The sequence below is a fragment of the Labeo rohita genome, chromosome 18, assembly GCF_022985175.1.
Source record: "Labeo rohita strain BAU-BD-2019 chromosome 18, IGBB_LRoh.1.0, whole genome shotgun sequence".
NCBI lineage: Eukaryota > Metazoa > Chordata > Actinopteri > Cypriniformes > Cyprinidae > Labeo > Labeo rohita.
Genome location: NC_066886.1, coordinates 9,964,934 through 9,985,620, shown reverse-complemented (window position 1 = coordinate 9,985,620; position 20,687 = coordinate 9,964,934). Strand labels below are relative to the sequence as shown.

At 34.3% G+C, this 20,687-nt stretch overlaps 2 protein-coding genes across 2 annotated transcripts; one reads left to right on the top strand and one right to left on the bottom strand.

The window, feature by feature from the left end:
• Nucleotides 1–2,410: 2,410 nt before the first annotated feature.
• ube2na (ubiquitin-conjugating enzyme E2Na) lies at nt 2,411–12,680 on the bottom strand. Its single transcript, XM_051135409.1, has 4 exons — nt 12,532–12,680; nt 6,777–7,023; nt 5,309–5,449; nt 2,411–3,625 (listed from the first exon to the last, which is right to left on the bottom strand). Exons 1-4 carry the CDS (start codon nt 12,559–12,561, stop codon nt 3,579–3,581), a joined length of 465 nt encoding a protein of 154 aa, XP_050991366.1. The 5' UTR covers nt 12,562–12,680; the 3' UTR covers nt 2,411–3,578.
• Nucleotides 12,681–14,522: 1,842 nt separating this feature from the next.
• c1qtnf13 (C1q and TNF related 13) lies at nt 14,523–18,825 on the top strand. The gene is made up of 2 exons (XM_051135587.1): nt 14,523–14,644; nt 17,553–18,825. The coding sequence occupies exons 1-2, from the start codon at nt 14,617–14,619 to the stop codon at nt 18,632–18,634; spliced, it is 1,110 nt and encodes a 369-aa protein (XP_050991544.1). The 5' UTR covers nt 14,523–14,616; the 3' UTR covers nt 18,635–18,825.
• Nucleotides 18,826–20,687: the final 1,862 nt, after the last annotated feature.

Here is a 20,687-nt window from a genome sequence, read left to right as displayed (position 1 = left end):
CTTCATCACAAATAGAACGCAGAAGAACAGACTTTTTCTGGCCGAATCGATTATTTGACTGACTGGACGAAAAAAGCTATTTTGATAGTCGAAGAGCAGAAATTATGCAAGAAAAACATACTGGAAACAGTACGTTTACCTTTTGATTCACAACTTTGGAGCTGACAGATGTAAATACACCAAGGAGAACAAGGTTAATGTCGAATTGTTTCAGTTCTGTTTTAACTGACGAGTCAAAGATCCGATTCACGGAGATGAGTCAATACTTCACTAAAAGAACAAAGAAGAACAGACTTTTTCTTACAGGTTTGACTTGATAAACCAAGTTTGAATCAACGATTTGACTGATGGGGTGAAATTTACTTTAAATAAAATGTACTGGAAACATTTACCAACTGAGTAACAACTTTGGAGCCAACAGGTGTAAATTCGTCAAGGAGCACGAGGTTAAATAATCGTCAAACTGTTTTAACTGGGAACCCAAGAACCACTTCACTAAAAAGAATCGATTCACGGAAATTACTCGGAGTCGATACTTCATGACAAATAGAACGGAGAACAGACTTTTTTCTGGCAGAATCGATTATTTGACTGACTGGACGAAAAAAGCTATTTTGATAGTCGAGCGGAAATTATGCTGGAAACAGTATGTTTACCTTTTGATTCACAACTTTGGAGCTGACGGATGTAAATTCACCAAGGAGCACGAGGTTAATGTCGAACTGTTTTAGTTCTGTTTTAACTGATGAGTCAAAGATCCGATTCACGGAGATGAGTCAATGCAGAAGGGGCGACAAAAGTTACTTTGATAGTCAAAGAGTGGAAATTATACAAATAAAAAGTACTGGAAACATTTACCGATTGATTCACAACTTTGGAGCTGACAGGTGTAAATTCATCAAGGAGCGTGAGGTTAAATAATCAGCTAGTTCCGTTTTAACTGGCGAGTCAAAGAACCGATTCACAAAAAAAAGAATCAATTCACGGAAATGAGTCAATACTTCACTAAAAGAACGGAGAAGAAACGTTACTTCGATAGACAAATAAAACGTCCTGGAAACATTTATCAATTGATTCACAACTTTAGAGCTAACAGATGTAAATTAATCAAAGAGCACGAGGTTAAATAATGGTCCAATGGTTAACTAGTTAGGTTTTACCTGGCGAGTCAAAGAACGATTCACCAAAAAGATTCACGGAAAGGAGTCAATACTTCATTACTAAAAGAACGGAGAAGAACAGGCCTTTTCTGACATGTTTGAGTTGATAAACCAAGAGTTAATCGACGATTTGGCTGCCCGGGCTACAAAGTTACTTTGATAGTCAAAGAGTGAAAATTATACAAATAAAACGTACTGGAAACATTTACCGATTGATTCACAACTTTGGAGCTGACAGGTGTAAATTCATCAAGGAGCACGAGGTTAAATAATCAACTGTTTTAACTAGTTCCGTTTTAACTGGCGAGTCAAAGAACCGATTCACAAAAAAGAATCAGTTTACGGAAATGAGTCAATACTTCACTAAAAGAACAGAGAACAAACGTTACTTTGATAGTCAACGTTTACACAAATAAAACGTCCTGGAAACATTTATCAATTAATTTAAAACTTTGGAGCTAACGTATGTAAATTAATCAAAGAGCACGAGGTTAAATAATCGTCGAACTGTTAACTAGTTCAGTTTTAACTGGCGAGTCAAAGAACGATTCACCAAAAAGATTCACGTAAAGGAGTCAATAACTCATCACTAAAAGAACAGGTTCGGCTTGATAAACAAAGAGTGAGTCGAGTGAAGTTAGTACTGAAAACATTTACCAGTTGATTCACAACCTTGTAGCTACGATGGAAATTCAAAGAAGTTAAATAATGACGAAGCTAAATCTTCAACCTGTTTTAGTTCTGTTTTAACTGCTGAGTCAAAGAACCAATTCACTAAAAAGAATTGATTCACGAAAAGGAGCCAATACTTCACTAAAAAAATACTTTTTCTGACATGTTCCACTGGATAAACCAGACTGAATCGACTAACAGATGTAAATTGTTTTAGTTCCAAATCAAAGAACCGAGTCATGTAAAGGAGTCAAGACTCCATCACTAAAAGAACGGAGGAGAAACGGTATGGAAACCAATGACTTACAGATTTAATAAATCGTTAATTGATAAAGTTTAATGATGCAAACATCACCTATGCAGGCACAACAGCAATCTCGATAGCTTAAAACTTACTTGTTTAAGTGGAAAAAAGTCTATAATTGATCACAGGTTATTTTGGAGTAATGATAAACATGATGCTGTGACTAATATTTTCTCAGGCCTATGAAAGCCATCTGAAAGGCAGACATGGAAAAACAAATGAGCAGTTAACGTGTTAGTCATTCTCGGAAACATAATAAAACCACCACCATAAATATTTCTTATTAATCAACAGATTTTATTTACAGAAAGAACAGAAATATGTGTGTGGACTGTTGTCATCACATTTTAAAAAGCAGGATCTTTTTCCCCTTTCTATAGAAAGCAGGAACTTACAAACAGAGTTGAAATTGACGTTTTAACCAAAGACCAATCGTGGAAATTGAGACAAAGCCTTTATTTATTGATCTTTTGCAATGTTTCTGCAAACATTCCCACCCCTCGCCCCTTCGCCAGTCATCATTCGTCTCCAGCCCCCCTGCAACCATGGCGTATCGAAATAAATGCTCAAGGGAAGAAACAAGACAAATGAATCTCGATGCACTGGACCGTGATGGACACAAGAAAATAAAAAGCACGCAATGATGGAGTTTCAAGAGTGCAATTAGTACAGCGATGGCAAGATAGATAAAACAAAACACTAAAACCGGATACATGAACTGAATTGTTATACTAAAAGAAATATTACGCAAAATCTCCCTTCTAGCTCTACCTTGCCCATAGTCCAAAACATAAATCAAGTCTACTTTAGGGTTTACGTCTTTAACGGTTTCTGTGATGGTGGAAAGATTTTCCAGTTGAACCATTTCCCAGGTGAAATTACTGTTTAAATCTTGTGTGTTTTCCATTTTAGTGAACCTATAATTTTTTTTACTAGGTTTTCTAACAGGGTAAGTCTGCAGTTTGACAAAAAGGGTGCTCTAAACAGGGGCTAAGCCGGCTGCTCCTCATTAACAGAGCAATGAGAGGAAAGAAAAGTTAAAGGAAATATAAAAAGTTACCCCCCCTCCCACAAAACAAAACAATGGGACAGACAAATGAGGGTCAGTTTTAATGCACGCTCTTAGCAGAAATCTGCGGCTACCTCCCCAACCACTTTAAAAGAAAGCCGTATGAGTAGATCATCTGCCCATGCATCTCAACAGCAGTGAATCAGGACAAAGACATTTTTCTTTTTTTTGTACTAATGTGCATTTAAATCACAAATTGTCTGACGTTTCTCTTTACTTTTGTGTTAATATATTCTTTACAGTTTATCATATTTTTTTTTGTTTCCTAAGACTGTGTCCTTTACATGAAAATGAATAGGTCTTGGCAGAACATGGAGTTGTGTTCACTCTTGACTTCCTTTTTTTTTTTCTCTTTGCCTCCCCACATACATTTCTAGACTTCGATATTGTTTCCGGCATAAAGCCTGGTCCATGTTCGGGCTGAAAAAGACAAACAGATGCAGAGTTAATACAGCCTCAAGTGTTTTATCTCACACTTAGAGATAAATTACTTGGTATCTTCAGTGTAAAGCTGATTTCAACTCCAGGTGAGTGAACAGAAAGGGTGTGGACTTATCCAATTCATTATGACGAACTGTAAAAAGCAATTTGCAATAGGAAAACAATGTACTTTGAATGCAGCAACTTGAGATAAGAACTATTTCACAAGAGCATCATTATGGATTAAGGTCTCTGGGACACACAGACTATGTAATGCCATTGGCCTCTTAAAGCTTATTAAACACTCAGACAAAAAGATCTGATTTTTAGGGAATGTAAAACAAACAAGACAAATAAATATTAGCAACACAGAGATTGATTCCTCATGCCATTCTAAACCTTTATGACTTTCTTCTGTTGAACACAAAGAAAAATATGTTTTGAAGACTGTTTTTGCCCATACTGGAAGCAAGTGATTGTCATTAAATGGGGAAAACAAATATTTACAAATTAAAGACAAAAAAAAAAAAAAACCCTCTCAGAATTCTGACTTATATATATATATATAAAAAAACACAGAATTGTGAGTTGTAAACTCTTAGGGAAAAAAAAAAAAAAAAAAATCAGAAACAAAAACAAGAATAAAAAAATAATTGCAAGTTGTACATTTATTTTTACATTTGGATTTTTTTTCTGAAATATCTTGCAATACTGACTGTTTATTAGGATTTTTTTTTGGTTCCACCACAGAACGAAAAGTAATAAACAATTGCAATTTTTTTTCCACAATTCAGAGTTTTTTCTCAGAATATTATAATTCAAAGTATACATCCTGCATTTCTGAGTTTACAACTCCTCACTGAGTTTCTCATTACAGTTTTTTTTATTTTTATTTTGTATTTTTCTACCATAATTACGAAGGAAAAAAGGCTGAATTGTAAGAGAAACTGAATTTTCTTTTACTTTCTTTTTCTTTTTCTTTTTTTTTAATCCTATTGCGGAAACAAGCTTCCATAGAAATGACATGAGGTTGAGCAAATTAAAGTATTTTCTTTTTTTAAAAAGATCAATACAGAAGTAGTTGCAGCTTTTTTTAATCTCAATTCTGACTTTTTTTTTTTTTTTTAAGAAACTCAGAATAGTGAGACGTAAACTTGCAATTGTGAGAAAAAGTCAGAATTGTAAAAAAAAATAAAAAAAAATTACCTTTTTGCTTAAAAAATCTGACTGAAGGTATAACACCAGTAGACTATTACCTAAATGTTCTGTAAAAATGAACAGCAGCTTTTACCCTGTCATCATGATGCAAACATGACATAACAGACATACATTAGTAGTTCTTCACAGGGTTTTTTTATTATTATTATTAGATTGTGCTGCTTTTCCATTGTTTGTTCTATGTAAACATGGACACATTTGAAAAGAGCAGTTAATTACGTGTATCAACATGTGGTTGGATCGTTCTTTTCTCTTTACTGTTAACATTGGAAATTTGTCAAAATGTCTAATTCTAATATTTGGTAATATTTACATTCAAAAATTGTGATTCCTTGATTACTAAAAAAATAAAATTGTGGCAAAATATTAAACTCAAATAAATCACTAAAAATCACCCAGTCCTACGTAAGGGCGAGAAAAAAAAGAATTTTCTGCTTTCTTTAAATGCATTTACCCAGCACCCACCTGTCTCTATGGCTTGAGCTTCATTAGTCTTCCACTGCTCTGCAACGTCATTTGCTAGAGGATCATCAGGGTTGGGAGCGCTTAGTAATGCCTGGATTGATAGCAGCACTGTGCGGATCTGCAAAGCTGGAGACCACTTATCTGCGTGACATTATGCCATGGAAAAAGATAAACATGAGAAAGAGCATTAGCAGAAAGGTAGCTGCCAGGTCCAGCCCTGGACAGTCGTGGGGTGAAAAGTGTAATCAGAGATCCTCAATCTTCCAACAGAGATTAATGGGCAATCTTTCACAGTATGTACATGTTAGGTAAGGGAGCTATAAAATTTAATAGCCTCAACTGCCGTTCCTCTGAGGTTATAGATAAAATGAGTCTTTCAGAAAGCATAGCTCATATTCATTTTTCTCCCACAGTCTACTCAAGGGACAAAATCCTAATTTCCCCCATTTTAATAGCACATTAGATCATAGAACATTTTTATTTTTACGATAGATAGATAGATAGATAGAACAACAGAACAACAGATAGATGGGTAAACAGACAGGCAGATAGATAGATAGATAGATAGATAGATAGGTAAACAGACAGACAAGACAAGACAGGTAGACAGGCAGATAGATAGATAGATAGAACGACAGAATGATATAGACTGATAGAAAGATAGATAGAATGATAGACAGATAGAAAGATATATAGACAGACAGATAGATAGATAGACAGACAGACAGACAGACAGATAGACAGACAGATAGATAGACAGACAGATAGATAGCTCGATAGAACGATATAGACTGATAGAAAGATAGAACGATAGACAGACAGACAGATAGATAGATAGGTAAACAGGCAGATAGACAGAGAGACAGACAAGACAGATAGATAGTTATCTAGACAGATAGATATCTAGATAGATAGATGGGTAAACAGACAGACAGATGATAGAACGATAGACAGATAGAAAGATAGACAGATAGAACGATATAGACTGATAGAAAGATAGAACGACAGAAAGACAGAACGACAGACAGATAGATCAAAAGAAAGAATGACAGACAATGATAGAGATAGAACAATAAGTAGCACGACAGACAGACAGAACGACAGACAGAACGACAGACAGAACGACAGACAGAACGACAGACAGAACGACAGACAGAACGACAGACAGAACGACAGACAGAACGACAGACAGAACGAGACAAAATGATGACAGAACAATAGACAGAAAGATAGAATGATAAGTAGCACGATAGACAGATCGATAGAACAACAGATAGAACAATAGATAGAACAATAGATAAAATGATGAATCACATTTTGTTCCACATCTCAAAAAGTGTGTGTTCCATTACAGCAGAATTGAAGTATTAAACACTAATCACATTCATGTTTAGGTAATGATAAGTAAAATCAACATAACCTGTTATTTAGAAAGTTTTAGACGACGTCTTAATAAAAAGTCTCTCACCTTTCAAAATATCTAGACATATTCTTCCCAGCTTGTCTACATTGGGGTGATATATTTTGGTCATGAAGCGTACTTTCGGAGCTGCCATGGGATATTCTTCAGGAAGAAAGAGTTCAAGTTTAAAAGTTCCTCCCTCAAATGGGGAGTCTTGAGGTCCGGCGATGACCACATGGAAGTAGCGAGCGTTCCCCTCATCTGGCTCTGCCTTTATACCTGGCACCGGCTCTGCCAACAAACGCTGTGTTTCCTACACACACACAGAGACACAGACACATGGAAACAGGATCAATTAGGCTGAAACATCAAGCATCTACACTCTCACTTAATAAGCAATTAGCCAAAGTACTGGTAGTGAGACAGTCGAGTACACAGGACTAAACAAATCAGCAGAAAGAGCCAACATGTAATGCACACTTTAAAAACAGTGGTGTTTTTGAAAAACTGTATTGCTTCACCTTGTCATGTAATGAAGGCTAACTGTCCTGCATCAACACAGCACATTCCAATGGCAAACAAACCTGTATAGCTAGGTGACACATGGCCTGACAGGCCATTTAAAGGGACAGTTCACCCAAAAATGAAAATTAACCCATGATTTACTCACCCTCAAGCCATCCTAGGTTTATATGACTTTTTTTCTTTCAGACAAATGCAGTCGGAGTTATATATATATATATATATATATATATAAAAAAAAAAAAAAAAAAAAAAATTCCTCGCTCTTCTAATGTTTATAATGGCAGTGAATGGCTGTTGAGATTTTCAAGTCCAATGAAGTGCATCCAACCATCATAAAAAGTACTCCACACAGCTCTGGGTGGTTAACAAAGGTTTTCTAAAGCAAATTGATATGTTTGTGTAGGAAAAATATCCATATTTAAAACTTTATTAACTGCAGTCTATAGCTTGCGCTAACTGTCGTACACGCATTCACAAGAGAGTGGCGTTCCAGCACATGACGTAGGAAATAAGCAAACACAGTCAGAGCCAAACAAAAAAAGGGTCATAAATAAACTACAAAATGAGGATTTGTAAAGAAAAATATTGGAGTATTTCAATATAAGCCAAGAGGAGACTGTTTTTTCTTTGCTTGAAACAAAACTTGGTTCTCACAAGACTACTTATGTCACTCTCGTGAACGCAAATACTTCTAAATTTGGATATTATTCTTACACAAATGCATCAAATCACTTCAGAAGACAATTAACCCACAGCAGGTGTGTGGGGTTCTTTTTATGATGGATGGATACACTTCATTTTGCTTTAAAATCTCAACAGCCATTCACTGCCATTATAAGGCTGGGAAGAGCCGGACATTTTTTAATCTTACTCCGACTGTATTTGTCTGAAAGAAGACACCTAAATTGTTTGAGGGTGTGAAATGATGGGGTAATTTTCATTTTTGGGTGAACTATCCCTGAATATTAGGTTCTGGATTTTTGCAAATTTGATATTAACATGAGCAAACCCAGACAGACATTTAGCACAGAATGTAAAATTGGTAAAATGTTATCTGGAGATGAAAGTGCATTCCTATTGGTAGACAAAAGTATTTACCAATTTAACAAACTTAAACTTAAACTTAAACATCACTATTGGAAAGTTAGGGTTAGCAAGATATTTATTTTTGCTAGAAATTAATACTTTTACTCAGCAGAGATGCATTAAATTGATGAAAAGTGACAGTAAAAACACTCTTGCTAATGTAACAAAAGCTTTATATTTCAAACAAATGCTGTCGGTCTTTTCAACTTCCTATTAATCGAAAGAAAAAATCATTTTCTCAAAAATAAACAGGATAACTATTTTCAACACTGATAAGAAATGTTTCTTAAGCAGGAAATTGGCATATTAAAACTATTTCTCAAGGATCATGCGACACTGAAGACTGATGCTGAAAATTCAGCTTTACCATCACAGGAATAAATTGCATTTTAAAAGATATTCATATAGAAAACAGTTTTTCTTTTTAAATTTCACTGCTTTTCCTGTATTTTTAAATCAAATAAATTTAGCCATTGTGGCAAGCATAAAAGACTTCTTTAAAAGCATTTAAAAAAAGCACAACTACTTGAACCGTGAAAGGTTTCCTGAAAGTGTATGCATCCTAAATAAGAAAAGTGTTTTATTGTAAATATCAGCCAAGTCCCAAACTTTGTGTTTAAATATAGTTACTAATGCCAGAACTATATTTACAGGTAACACAGCAACCATAACCTTCAATAGGGCAGAGAACCATCTTACATCTTACACTACAAACACTGCTGGTTAGGCACTAAGACAATGTTTTCAGTAAACACTCTCTTTGGACCATATTAGGAAAGACACTATCTTGCAATTTCACTTCTGATCAAGCACATGACTAGTCTTAAAGCTGTCCTGTTGATTGCACGGCTCAATGACATTTAGCATGGTATTATAGCTCAGCCTCATGAATATAACTCAAAGTAATTCCAGGTATACACTACACAAGTTTCAAAGTCATCAGATTGCTGTTTCTTTCGCACTACACGACTGTTTTGGGTATCATAAACTTGCTGTGGTTTGTATTTTATACGACGGATCAGCAGCTGTGGATCATATTTTAGAAATTTTTCACTAGGAAGAAACCCCAACAACTCATACAAAGTGATGCAAAAAAAATAAAAAATAAAAAAAATAATAACATGTGAGCTAAATTTTGGTGCAAGGCTGAACTTCCTCCAAATTTAAAACGGTGGTCCACAAGAAGCTTGTGATGCAGGTTGACTATGCAGATATTTGCGGAGAAAAAACAAAGAAGAAAAAATTAAAGAATATGGATGAGAGAATGGGGAGTTGGAGAGGTGAATCCTCCCCCTGAAATTTCGCTTGCCACATGTCTTGCTTTCTCATTTGCTGTAGGCTGATGTCATTTCCTGTCAAAACATTTCACACTGCAAGACAATGAGTGGCAGACAGGCCCAGATATTTAGCCTGCTAAATATTTCTCAGGCATACGCGACACATCGGCGTGAATCACATCACTCACATGAACGAGCACCAATTTGCCTCCAATTTTAGGCTTTTGTCGGTGACCTCCAGAAAACTTTTGACATGTAAAAAAAAAAAAAAAAAAAAAAAATCATCTACTGTATATACCTGGGATTAGAGCAGCGTTTCATCTGAAACCAAGTCTTCAGGGGTTAAACTGAGAGTCATTAAAATCCAATCAAGATAGACACTTTGTGTGAGAGAGACACAGGGCTGAACTTTAAAGCCCTTTGGAAACTCACACCCATATGACTAATGAGAATCTGATAGCACCTGTAGAATGCAATTGTCTGGAGACGTTGTTCATCTGAGAACTGCTGCACTCTACACTTGAAAAACTGTCTACTTGGCATCTGAGAACTCGTGCCAAAATGTGGATATCACAATCTCAGTGTCACAAACCTTTTCCTAAAAGCTACCACACCTGTCCTGTAACCTAGTTCAAAGGATGAGGGTTTTATGGCTATATAATGAACCTGTAAAACAAGAATTTTTTATGAGAATTTCCTGTTTTTAGGATGGACGACGCTAGCATGAGATATTTTTATAATCCTAATTTACAAAAAATAAAAATCAATGAATTAATAAATAAATATAGATCCAATCTACACTACTGTTTAAAGCTTTGAGGTAGCACAATTATTTGTAAAGTTTTTGAAATTCGAGGGGGAAAAAAGTACATTTAAAAATAAAAAATAAATAAAATTGAGATTTAAAATAAAAAAAAAAAAAAAAATATTAAATTATTTAAAATAAATAAATAAATAAAATAAATAAATGTCTTATGGTGTAATGGAAAAATGTAAAAAAAAATAAATAAATAAATAAATAAATAAAATTACCTCTAACACTGAAGATAAACCTCTCTCATGCTATTTATAACTGTAAGAATGAAGATACATTTTTCTCATGTTATTTGTATGATAAGGTTTTTTTCTACATTTTTTGCTGTCACACCATAGGACACAGTTTAATTTTTTTTTTTTATATATATAAAATAATATCTTCAATATACATTTTTTTTCTGTTCAAAAGAGCAGCATTTAATTGAAACGTATATATTGCAACATTTTAAATCTTCACTGTCACTTTTGATCAGTTGTCCATGCTGAATAAAAAAAAATAATAATTAAATTCTGACCCCAAACACAGCCATGCTATGATATATTTTTCCTAAAAACTGTTCTTATAAATAACGTTAATTTTAGACACAAATGTCTTCACTGTTATTTCAGTTAACTTAGCATACGCATTGTACTCTGAATGAAATTCCTCACATTTTTTCAGAAAACCCACAGACAAAACCATGCAAAACAAACACAGACAAGAGAGGGGCTCCCCATCATGGTCTCATGCTTGGGAGACATTAAGGATGCGTTCCTAGCCCTATAATTCGCATTAGTCAGTTCATTTCACAGAATAAAAAGCATATATTTATCGATGCACAAAAATTCAATTAACACTATCCTCCCTGTGAACAAAAAAATCATGGAAGTGCAAAATGCATAGATGCAAAATACTGGAGAATAGCAGAAGTAGACGACGCAAAGGGAGAGAAAATTAATATACACCAGGAATTAATCTAACCTATCTTAAATATGGGGAAACATGCATTAAGAGTTGAGATATTATCAGGAGAAAGCAGATGGTGTCATTTAACTAGTCATAAATCTGTCCAATGCAAACAGTTATTTAAAAAAAAAAAAATCCATAAAAAAAATCTGTTGTTATTTGCTATTTCCTGTGTTGTTCTGAAAAATAAAGTTTTTCTGTAAAACACAAAAGGAGACAATTAGAAATATCAGACACTGACAGCTCAAGTCCCCATTTCCATTCACTGCATTCTGCAAAATGAAAGTGAATGGAGACTAAGCCTTTATTTCGTCTAACATTTCTTTCTGCGTTCCAGACTGACACACAACTTTTGTTTTTTGGTTTGGAACTACACAAGGGTTAATAAACGATGACGATTTAAATATGAATTTAGGTGAACTGTCCCTTTAATTCAGTGTTTCACGTTTAATTTTTTTTTGAGAATAAATACCAGTTCTCATTTAGAATGTGCTGTTTTTCAATTAATGTCTTATTTAGGTATCTCATGTATTTTATTTGACATTTCTGCTGTTTGGGGCCTGCAGTCATTAGCTCGTTTAGCACCGCAACAGCTTCCCTAGCCTACAGGAAGCGGGCGAACCTAATTATTTAGCTTATAAGCGTATCTTAAATGTCTTTTTAATCATCCTACACGCAGGAAAATAGATAAGTGACTGTCTAAATTTTAAATCGTTGAGGAAATAATTGTGTGACAGTTTAAATTTGACCATTTTACCACGTTTTACGCCTAGCTAGCCGTCTCTGGAGCGGTTAGCTAGCAAGCTCCCACAGAACAACTCGAGCGCAAGCAATGAATGACCGCGAGTGTGCCTCTCTCACCGTTTAGACTTCAGTTAGTGTGGGAACGTTTGTCATTTCTTAATGCTTTTGATTTTTGGTTTCAAGTAGTGATGAATAAGACACGGGCCCTTCGCCATCTTCCACAGCGGTGGATGTATTTTTAACCCACCCATATTCGGGATACGAGCGAATGTACCGAAACGGAAGTGGCTAACAAACAGAGTGCCAAACGCTAAGCCAGCTGTCGCTTCTCTTTGGCTGATCATTTCAATGATATTTGAGGATTTCGTGGTATTATGATTTAAAACGAACGACTAAAAATGAGTAGTGTATCTCACTTCACGATTACCTTAATGATCCTGCGGGGCAACCCTGCCATCTTGTCTTGAATGCGGATTTTAGCTTTGACTCTCGGTGCCTCTTACTTCGTTTGCATTGACGGCGGAGACGCAGTGCACACACGCCTTCCGGCGCGTTGCGTCCAGACGCACACGGAAACGTGCGCATTTGATGATGATGATGATGATGATGATATGGAAGTTGTAGTTTTGAATAGAGTGAAAGATGTTTCTTTCACACAAGCTAAAAGAGACACATGATTTAAAAGTGTCGTTCATTGTGCAATATTTTACACTGCACTGTTTTATAATGAGGTGAACATTTAGAAATGAGCACTTTTTGAACGGTAAGATTTTTAATGTTTTTTAAATAAGTCTCTTCTGCTAACGAAGCCTGCAATTATCCAAAATACAGCAAAAACAGTACAATTTTGAAATATTTTTACTATTTAAAAAAATGTTTTTATTTGATATATTTTTAAAACGTTTATTCCTGTGATTTCATTTTTAGCATCAGTACTTCAGTCACATGATCCTTCAGAAATCATTGTAATATTCAGATTTTCTGCTAATTTTTTTTTTTATTATTATTAATATGTTTTTCAGGTTTCTTTGATGAATAGAAAGTTCAGAAGAACAGCATTTATTTTAAAATTAAATTTTAAGCATCCTCATATAAGTATTATATATATATATATATATATATATATATATATACACACACACACATGATCCTTCAGAAATCATTCTAATATGCTGATTTGCTGTTCATATATATATGAACAGCAAATCAGCATATTAGAATGATTTCTGATAGATCATGTGACACTGAAGACTGGAGTAATGATGCTGAAAAAATTTAGATTTGATCACAGGAATAAATTACTTTTTAAAATATATTCAAATAGAAGCCAGTTATTTTAAATAGCAAAAATATTTTACAATATTTCTGCTTTTGCTGTATTTTGGGTCAAATAAATGCAGGCTTTAAAAAAAGATTCAAAAAATATTTTTTAAAATCTTACTGTTCAAAAACTTTTGACTGGTAGTTTAAATGACTTTTAAAATGTTTATTCCTGTGATTTCATTTTTAGCATCAGTACTTCAGTCACATGATCCTTCAGAAATCATTGTAATATTCAGATTTTCTGCTAAAATTTTTTTATTATTATTATTAATATGTTTTTCAGGTTTCTTTGATGAATAGAAAGTTCAGAAGAACAGCATTTATTTTAAAATTAAATTTTAAGCATCCTCATATAAGTATTATATATATATATATATATATATACACACACACACACACACATGATCCTTCAGAAATCATTCTAAAGAACAGCATTTATTTTAAAATTAAATTTTAAGCATCCTTATATAAGTATTATATATATATATATATATATATATATACACACACATGATCCTTCAGAAATCATTCTAATATGCTAATCAGCATATTAGAATGATTTCTGATAGATCATGTGACACTGAAGACTGGAGTAATGATGCTGAAAAAATTTAGATTTGATTACAGGAATAAATTACTTTTTAAAATATATTAAAATAGAAGGCAGTTATTTTAAATAGTAAAAATATTTTACAATATTTCTGCTTTTGCTGTATTTGGGGTCAAATAAATGCAGGCTTTAAATTTTTATATTTTAAAAATCTTACTGTTCAAAAACTTTTGACTGGTAGTGTAAATGACTTAAGAAAAATCTGTATTAACTCTTCATTTGCACATTTTGGAGTCTTTAAAACTAATATAATGGCAGTGTCAGGACAGCTGAGTGTTCATTCCATGGAAATATTCTGACATAAAACTTAAAACAGTTTTGAATTGAATTAAATCATGAACTGTATATGATATAAAAGTGTGTGAAGCACCTCCTCTCTCTCTCTCTCTCTCTCTCTCTCTCTCTCTCTCTCTCTCGCTCTCGCTCTCTCTACTCTAATACCTCTTTTATTTGAACATGGGCGCACTGAGGTTTTTGGAGTAGATGCCACACAGAAATAACACTTGGACCTGTTCACAGTGGTGTACAAACTGAGTCTTTCAAAGGCTTACAGACACAGAGGAGCAGGTCATCACAGAAATGAAGCCTCTTCAGATACTTAGACCAGGTATAAAAACTTTTTTCTGTTTAAAGACAACATTTTTTATTGTATCTGTATAATTTATCCTTAAATATTATGTCATATTTGTAGACAATATAACTTTTTTTAATGTATTTGACTTCTGGTGCATTCTATAATGTCGTATTCATTTTATAACAACCTATTTAATAAAACATTGTCAATCAATTCTAATGAGTCATTAACAATTAAGATTAATATTTTAATGTTATGGTCCGAATGCGTACTATGTTAAGCATTAACATCACACAAGAGTGTATTCAAAAGTGAGAATGGATGAATGGATTTTAAAATTGAAGTACTGAAGACTGTATGTTTTAAACTACTTTAATAATAGGTTTATATATATTTATATATTTCACAATAAAATATTAGTTTGATACACTGTGACTCGTCTAAAGTGATTAAACGATTACAAGCAATTATAAATAGTAAAAGTAATAATAAAAGTAGGCAGAGAGAAACATGACATGATAATGTGGTTGTAGGAACTCTTGGTTAAACCTTTCTTGATTGTCAACCTGAATCATTTTGACAGTACATCAAAATGAGAGGAAATACTACCAGTGACCTCTTGTTCACAAATTGACCCTTAACGTGTCTTATTATGGTCTTCAATGTGCTCTTCATCTGTTATTAACTGACTTGGTCTTCACTTGACCATAAAGTCTCCCATGGATCTGCACCCGTGACTTGTTTCAATCCTCCCTCCCAAAATATGCCTTTGTTCCGGTACATAGGAGCAGATGAACCAATGTCTAATCTATTGCCTTTTCCTGATGCACATTGTGAACAGACAATGCCAGCTGAATTAGAGGGACTACTGCTTTCACTGAGCACTTGATATGAACGGCAGGATCCATTCTGACAGGGCTAAACCTAACTTCCTAGCATGGTTATATGGCATTTTAACCAGTTCATTACACATTTCCATTTGCTAGAAGGGCAGGGCTTTGAAGTTTTTTGAGTGATTAAAAGTGGAAAAGAAAAACACTTTAGATTAGATAAAAATCTTTATTTAGCCCTTAGGTATTCCTCACCAAGAATCACACTTGAGATCCAAAACAGACTGAAGTGTAATTTTTTTAAAGGGAACCCCAGGTATTAAGACATGTATGGCATAACATAACGTAAAATATGTCTCCTACTGAAATATGTAGTAGAAAACCCGATTTTGGACTATGGGGGGGGGCCATTATTTTGATGATGAGAAATATTTGCACTCGGTGAGCTACGTGCTACGTGTTGCTATTTTACCACAACACTGAAAATAAAATCCTGATACGTGACCACAGCTACTGAAAGAGCTTACAGGTGGCAATGCATATAAGCGTAGACTTAAACCAAATGCCGTACCCCACAGGGAGTCTAAACTCCCCGGATATCGACTGAAATCTGCGCTGAGAAACTCCTTCAGTTGCAAGCGTCAGCATGTTTACATCCTGCCAGAGTGGCATCTTGAATTTCTTTTTTTCTGCCGTTTGTAAGCTATTTCACTACCTGTTGGCTATGCATCAAAGGCATCAAAGCAAAATTTTTTAGTTTTATTCGTCCACAGGCATCTTTTTTTTCTTCACCTCTTCTTATCGCTAGGAAAGCAGGGAAGACTTGGTTCTTTTGTTCTCCTTTGACTGAAAATTACAACCGAAAACTGCACAACGTGTCATCATATCAGTATTTTATTTTCTGAGTTGTGTATTCCGAGTTGCGTTGCAGGATATATAGCAGGAAAAATAAAAAATATATCTTAAATATCCAGTAAAAATATTTATAGATTTCTCATTTTCTGTGGTCATTTTTGACCATGAAGATCACAAGTGTGACTTTTTAAAGACCATTTAGCCTTCTGATCATGTCCACATTTGTGCGTGTGTGTGTGTTTGTTTGTTTAGCTAGTGCCACAAAAGCCACCAAGTTTGGTCTTCATCAGTATAATTCTGATTTTAAAAAAAGTAAAAAGTCACAATGTAACATTTTGCAGCCTAAAATGAAATCATTGATGGTCATTAATCACATAATTAAAATAATTCAAGGATAATGTTCGTTTTTAAAGTGTTACACAGAAATAAAAGTAATTAATTTTGTATGTGTGGTGCATAAAATAAAATTACTATGGAAGTCTGTTTCCGCCACTGAATTAAAAAAAAAAAAAGTTATGGTAACGTTTTATTTTGCAATTCTGACTTTTTTTTTCAAAATTGTGTAGTACAAACTAGCAATTCTGACTTTTCTCCGAATTAATTTCTTAATTTAAGTTACAAATTATAGATATAAACTCATATATAAAGTTATAAAGTCAGAATTGCATGATATAAACTCACAATTGCATGATATAAACTCACAAGAATTGTGCGATTTAAACTTTAAACTCAAAATTGTGAGTTATAAAGTCAGAATTGTCTGATATAAACTCACAATTTCATGATATAAACAATTCTGAATTCTTTCTCAGAATTGTGATATAAACTCACAATTGTGAGTTATAAAGTCAGAATTGCATGATATAAACGCACAATTCTGACTTTTTTTTTCTCAAGAATTGTGTTATATAAACTCACAATTGTGTTATAAAGCCAGAATTGTGTGATGTGAACACAATTACATGATATAAACTCACAATTCTGACTTTTTCCTCAAGAATTGTTTAATATAAACTCACCATTAAGTTATAAAGTCAGAACTGCATAATATAAACTCACAATCGCGAGAAATAAAGTAAGAATTGTGAGATAAAAAGTCGCAAATACTTAATTTTTTTATTCAGAGGTGGAAACGGGCTTCCATAAACAGACTAATAAATTTTTTAATAATTAGTTGGGATTTTTGAAAACTATTTTTTACATTTTCAAAAGTGACACAAAACACCTCTGATAACAATAATGTCTTTTTACAACAGCTTGTGTGACATTATGGAGACCAAACAGACATGTTTCCTGTTTACTTGGGCTGATCACCTTTTTGGGCTGTGTGGCGTCCTTCAACATCAACCCAATGACAACAGGCATGTACTCTGCCTTTTCCGCCACACGTAGTAGCAGCATATTGGGTGGCACTCAACGGGCTGTGACCTTTGACCGCCTTCTAGTCAACATCGGTGAAGACTTCAATCCAGAGATGGGCACTTTCCGTTGCCGCCTGCCTGGCGCGTACTACTTCTCATTCACAGTGGGAAAGTTCCCAAAGAAGATGCTGTCCGTCATGCTGGTGAAGAACGGGTTGGAGGTGCAGGCCATGGCATATGACGGATACCAGAACCAGGTCCGCAAGGTTCAGAGCCAGAGCGTGATGATCAGTCTGAAACCTATGGATACAGTCTACCTGCTGCTTCAGGAGAATCCACAATATGCCATATACAGCAACGTGGGACCGTACATCACATTTAGCGGTTATCTCGTCTACCCAGACTCTACATCCTCTGTTGGATATCTCAATAACCACCTGTCGCCTCCAGGCCTCCATCTTCCAGGTTGTCCTCCCCCTTTAGATGCTCATTATGACTGGAGAAGAAAAAGAACAAGTGAGGAGCCACGTTCTGCGTTTTCAGTGGCAAGAACCACATCAGCGCTGGGAGAAAGCAAAGCACGTCGTGAAAGAGAACCTCTCACGTTTGACGTGGAGTATGTGAACATAGGTGGCCATTTTAATAAAACTTCAGGACGTTTTACTTGCCACTTCCCTGGTGCGTATTACTTTGCGTTCACTGTAGGAAAGCACCCTCGGCGTGCGGTTTCAGTGAAGCTGATGACGGGCAAAGGGGAGGTGCGGGCCATGGTGTTCAACGAGGACATGTCACGGCGGAGAGAGATGCAGAGTCAGAGTTTGCTGTTGTCACTAAAAAGAGGAGACACCGTCTGGCTGTACAGTCAGCAGGATGACGGATATGCCGTTTACAGCAACCAGGGAAGATATACGACCTTCTCTGGTTTCCTGGTCTACCCTGATGAAGAATCCATGAACTTAGACAGAACTTTCCCTTGAGAACCAAAGCCAGCAACAGTAGAGATTAATTGATAGTTATGCCTTCAATCGTTTGTTTTTGTACCTTTTAACATAGTACTATTGTTATGTGCTTCTACGCATCATAATCATTATGTAAATAAATATTGTATAATTTTTGGGGGGGTAAAACTTCATTAATGACTAAACAAGCAACAGGACTTTTCACACTTGAAATAGTTAATGTGTTTGGCAGCGCAATGCAGGGTTAAAAGAATAGTTCACCCAAAAATGAAAATTACCCAATGATTTACTTACCCTCAAGTAATTCTAGGTGTATACCACTTTCTTCTTTCAGACAATCAGGGTTACATTAAAAAACATCCTGACTCATTCAAACTTTATAATGGCAGTGAATGGGTGTTGAGATTTTGAAGTCCAATAAAGTGCATCCATCCATCATAAAAGTACTCCACACAGCTCCAGGAGGTTAATAAAGGCCTTCTGAAGTGAATTGGTGCATTTGTATAAGAAAAAGATCCATATTTAAAACTTTAGAAACCGTAATCTCTAACGTCCTCTAACTGTCGTGCAAGAGTGGCGTATTAGCGGATGACGTAGGACACGGAAGTGCAGCGGAGAGAGCGAATCAAAACACCGGTCACAAATTAGAAGTACAAAATGAGGATTTGCAAAAAAAAATGTCGGAAGATTAAGATATATGCCAAGAGGAGGCTGGTTTTCTTTTGTTGTAAACAAAACTTGGTTCTCTCGAGACTAGCATTTTCTCACTGCGCTTACTAGAGATTATGATTAAGTTTTAAATATCAATATTTTCTTATACAAACATGTCGATTCACTTCAGAAGGCCTTTATAGGTCTTTTTATGATGGATGGATGCACTTCATTGGACTTCAAAATCTCAGCAGCCATTCACTGCCATTATAAAGCTTGGAAGAACCGGACATTTTTTAATACAACTCTGATTGTATTCATTTGAAAGAAGAAAGTCTTATATACCCAGGATGGCTTGAAGGTGAGTAAATCATGGGGTAAATTTGATTTTTGGGTGAACTGTCCCTTTAACATGGGGATAAAGCAGTGTTAACCCCACTTCTAAATTAAGAGTGTGAAACGTACCTTTACCCAGGGTTAAAAATGTTTAGAATGATGTGAAAAGCCTTTTATATATGGTTAACAAATCATTCATGTATGTTAAATTGGAACTTTGATTAATATATATTCATATTTAAATGTCAAACTATTGATCTGTTAACTTAATTATGAACATTATTATAAAGTTAGTATTTCTTGTAAGCTATAATTGTTTAGCAAGTTGTATTAGTGTAACTGTCTGATATAATTAGAAGAAAATTTACACAGTTGATGCTGATTGTATTGTTCCATTGTATTTACTATTGTTAACAAGTAGTACTTTAACAAATATTAAAAGTGTCCAAGATCTTTCTCATGTTTTTTAATTTATTTTATTATTATTATTATTTATTTTAGAACAAAACTGAGATCTATAAGTGTTTTGTTTCATAGGATTATGCTTATGTTTTTCCTTATGTTTTTTAAATTTAGTTTTACATCACGTAAAACAAAAAAATAATAATTTCTGGTGTTTAAAAAAAAGCAAGTACACAAGTATTTGTAAAAGTAAACTTTTGAAAAGAGCATAAATCTTTTTTTAATAGAATTCATATAATTATATTAACATTCTGCAGTAAATGTATACAAATAAATAGACTTAAAATATTTCTATATGACTGTAAACTTAACATGTTAATTTAGTGCAGTTCATTGTTAAAAAGAAACCAAGAAATATACTGGTATGGTGTATGGAAAGCAAATAAATAAAGTGTTAATAAATAATATATTGATTAATAAACAATACATAATTGACTTCATAATTCAATGCTAATATTCAATACTATGTGATTAATTGTGATTAATTTGATTATTACTTGGCATATCATGTCAATTAATACATTAAATGGCAGGCTCTACAACAGAACATTCAGGTTTAATTATTCACATCACATTAATTACTACACTTCAGTCCTAGCAGAGGGGTTCTGAAAACATAAGA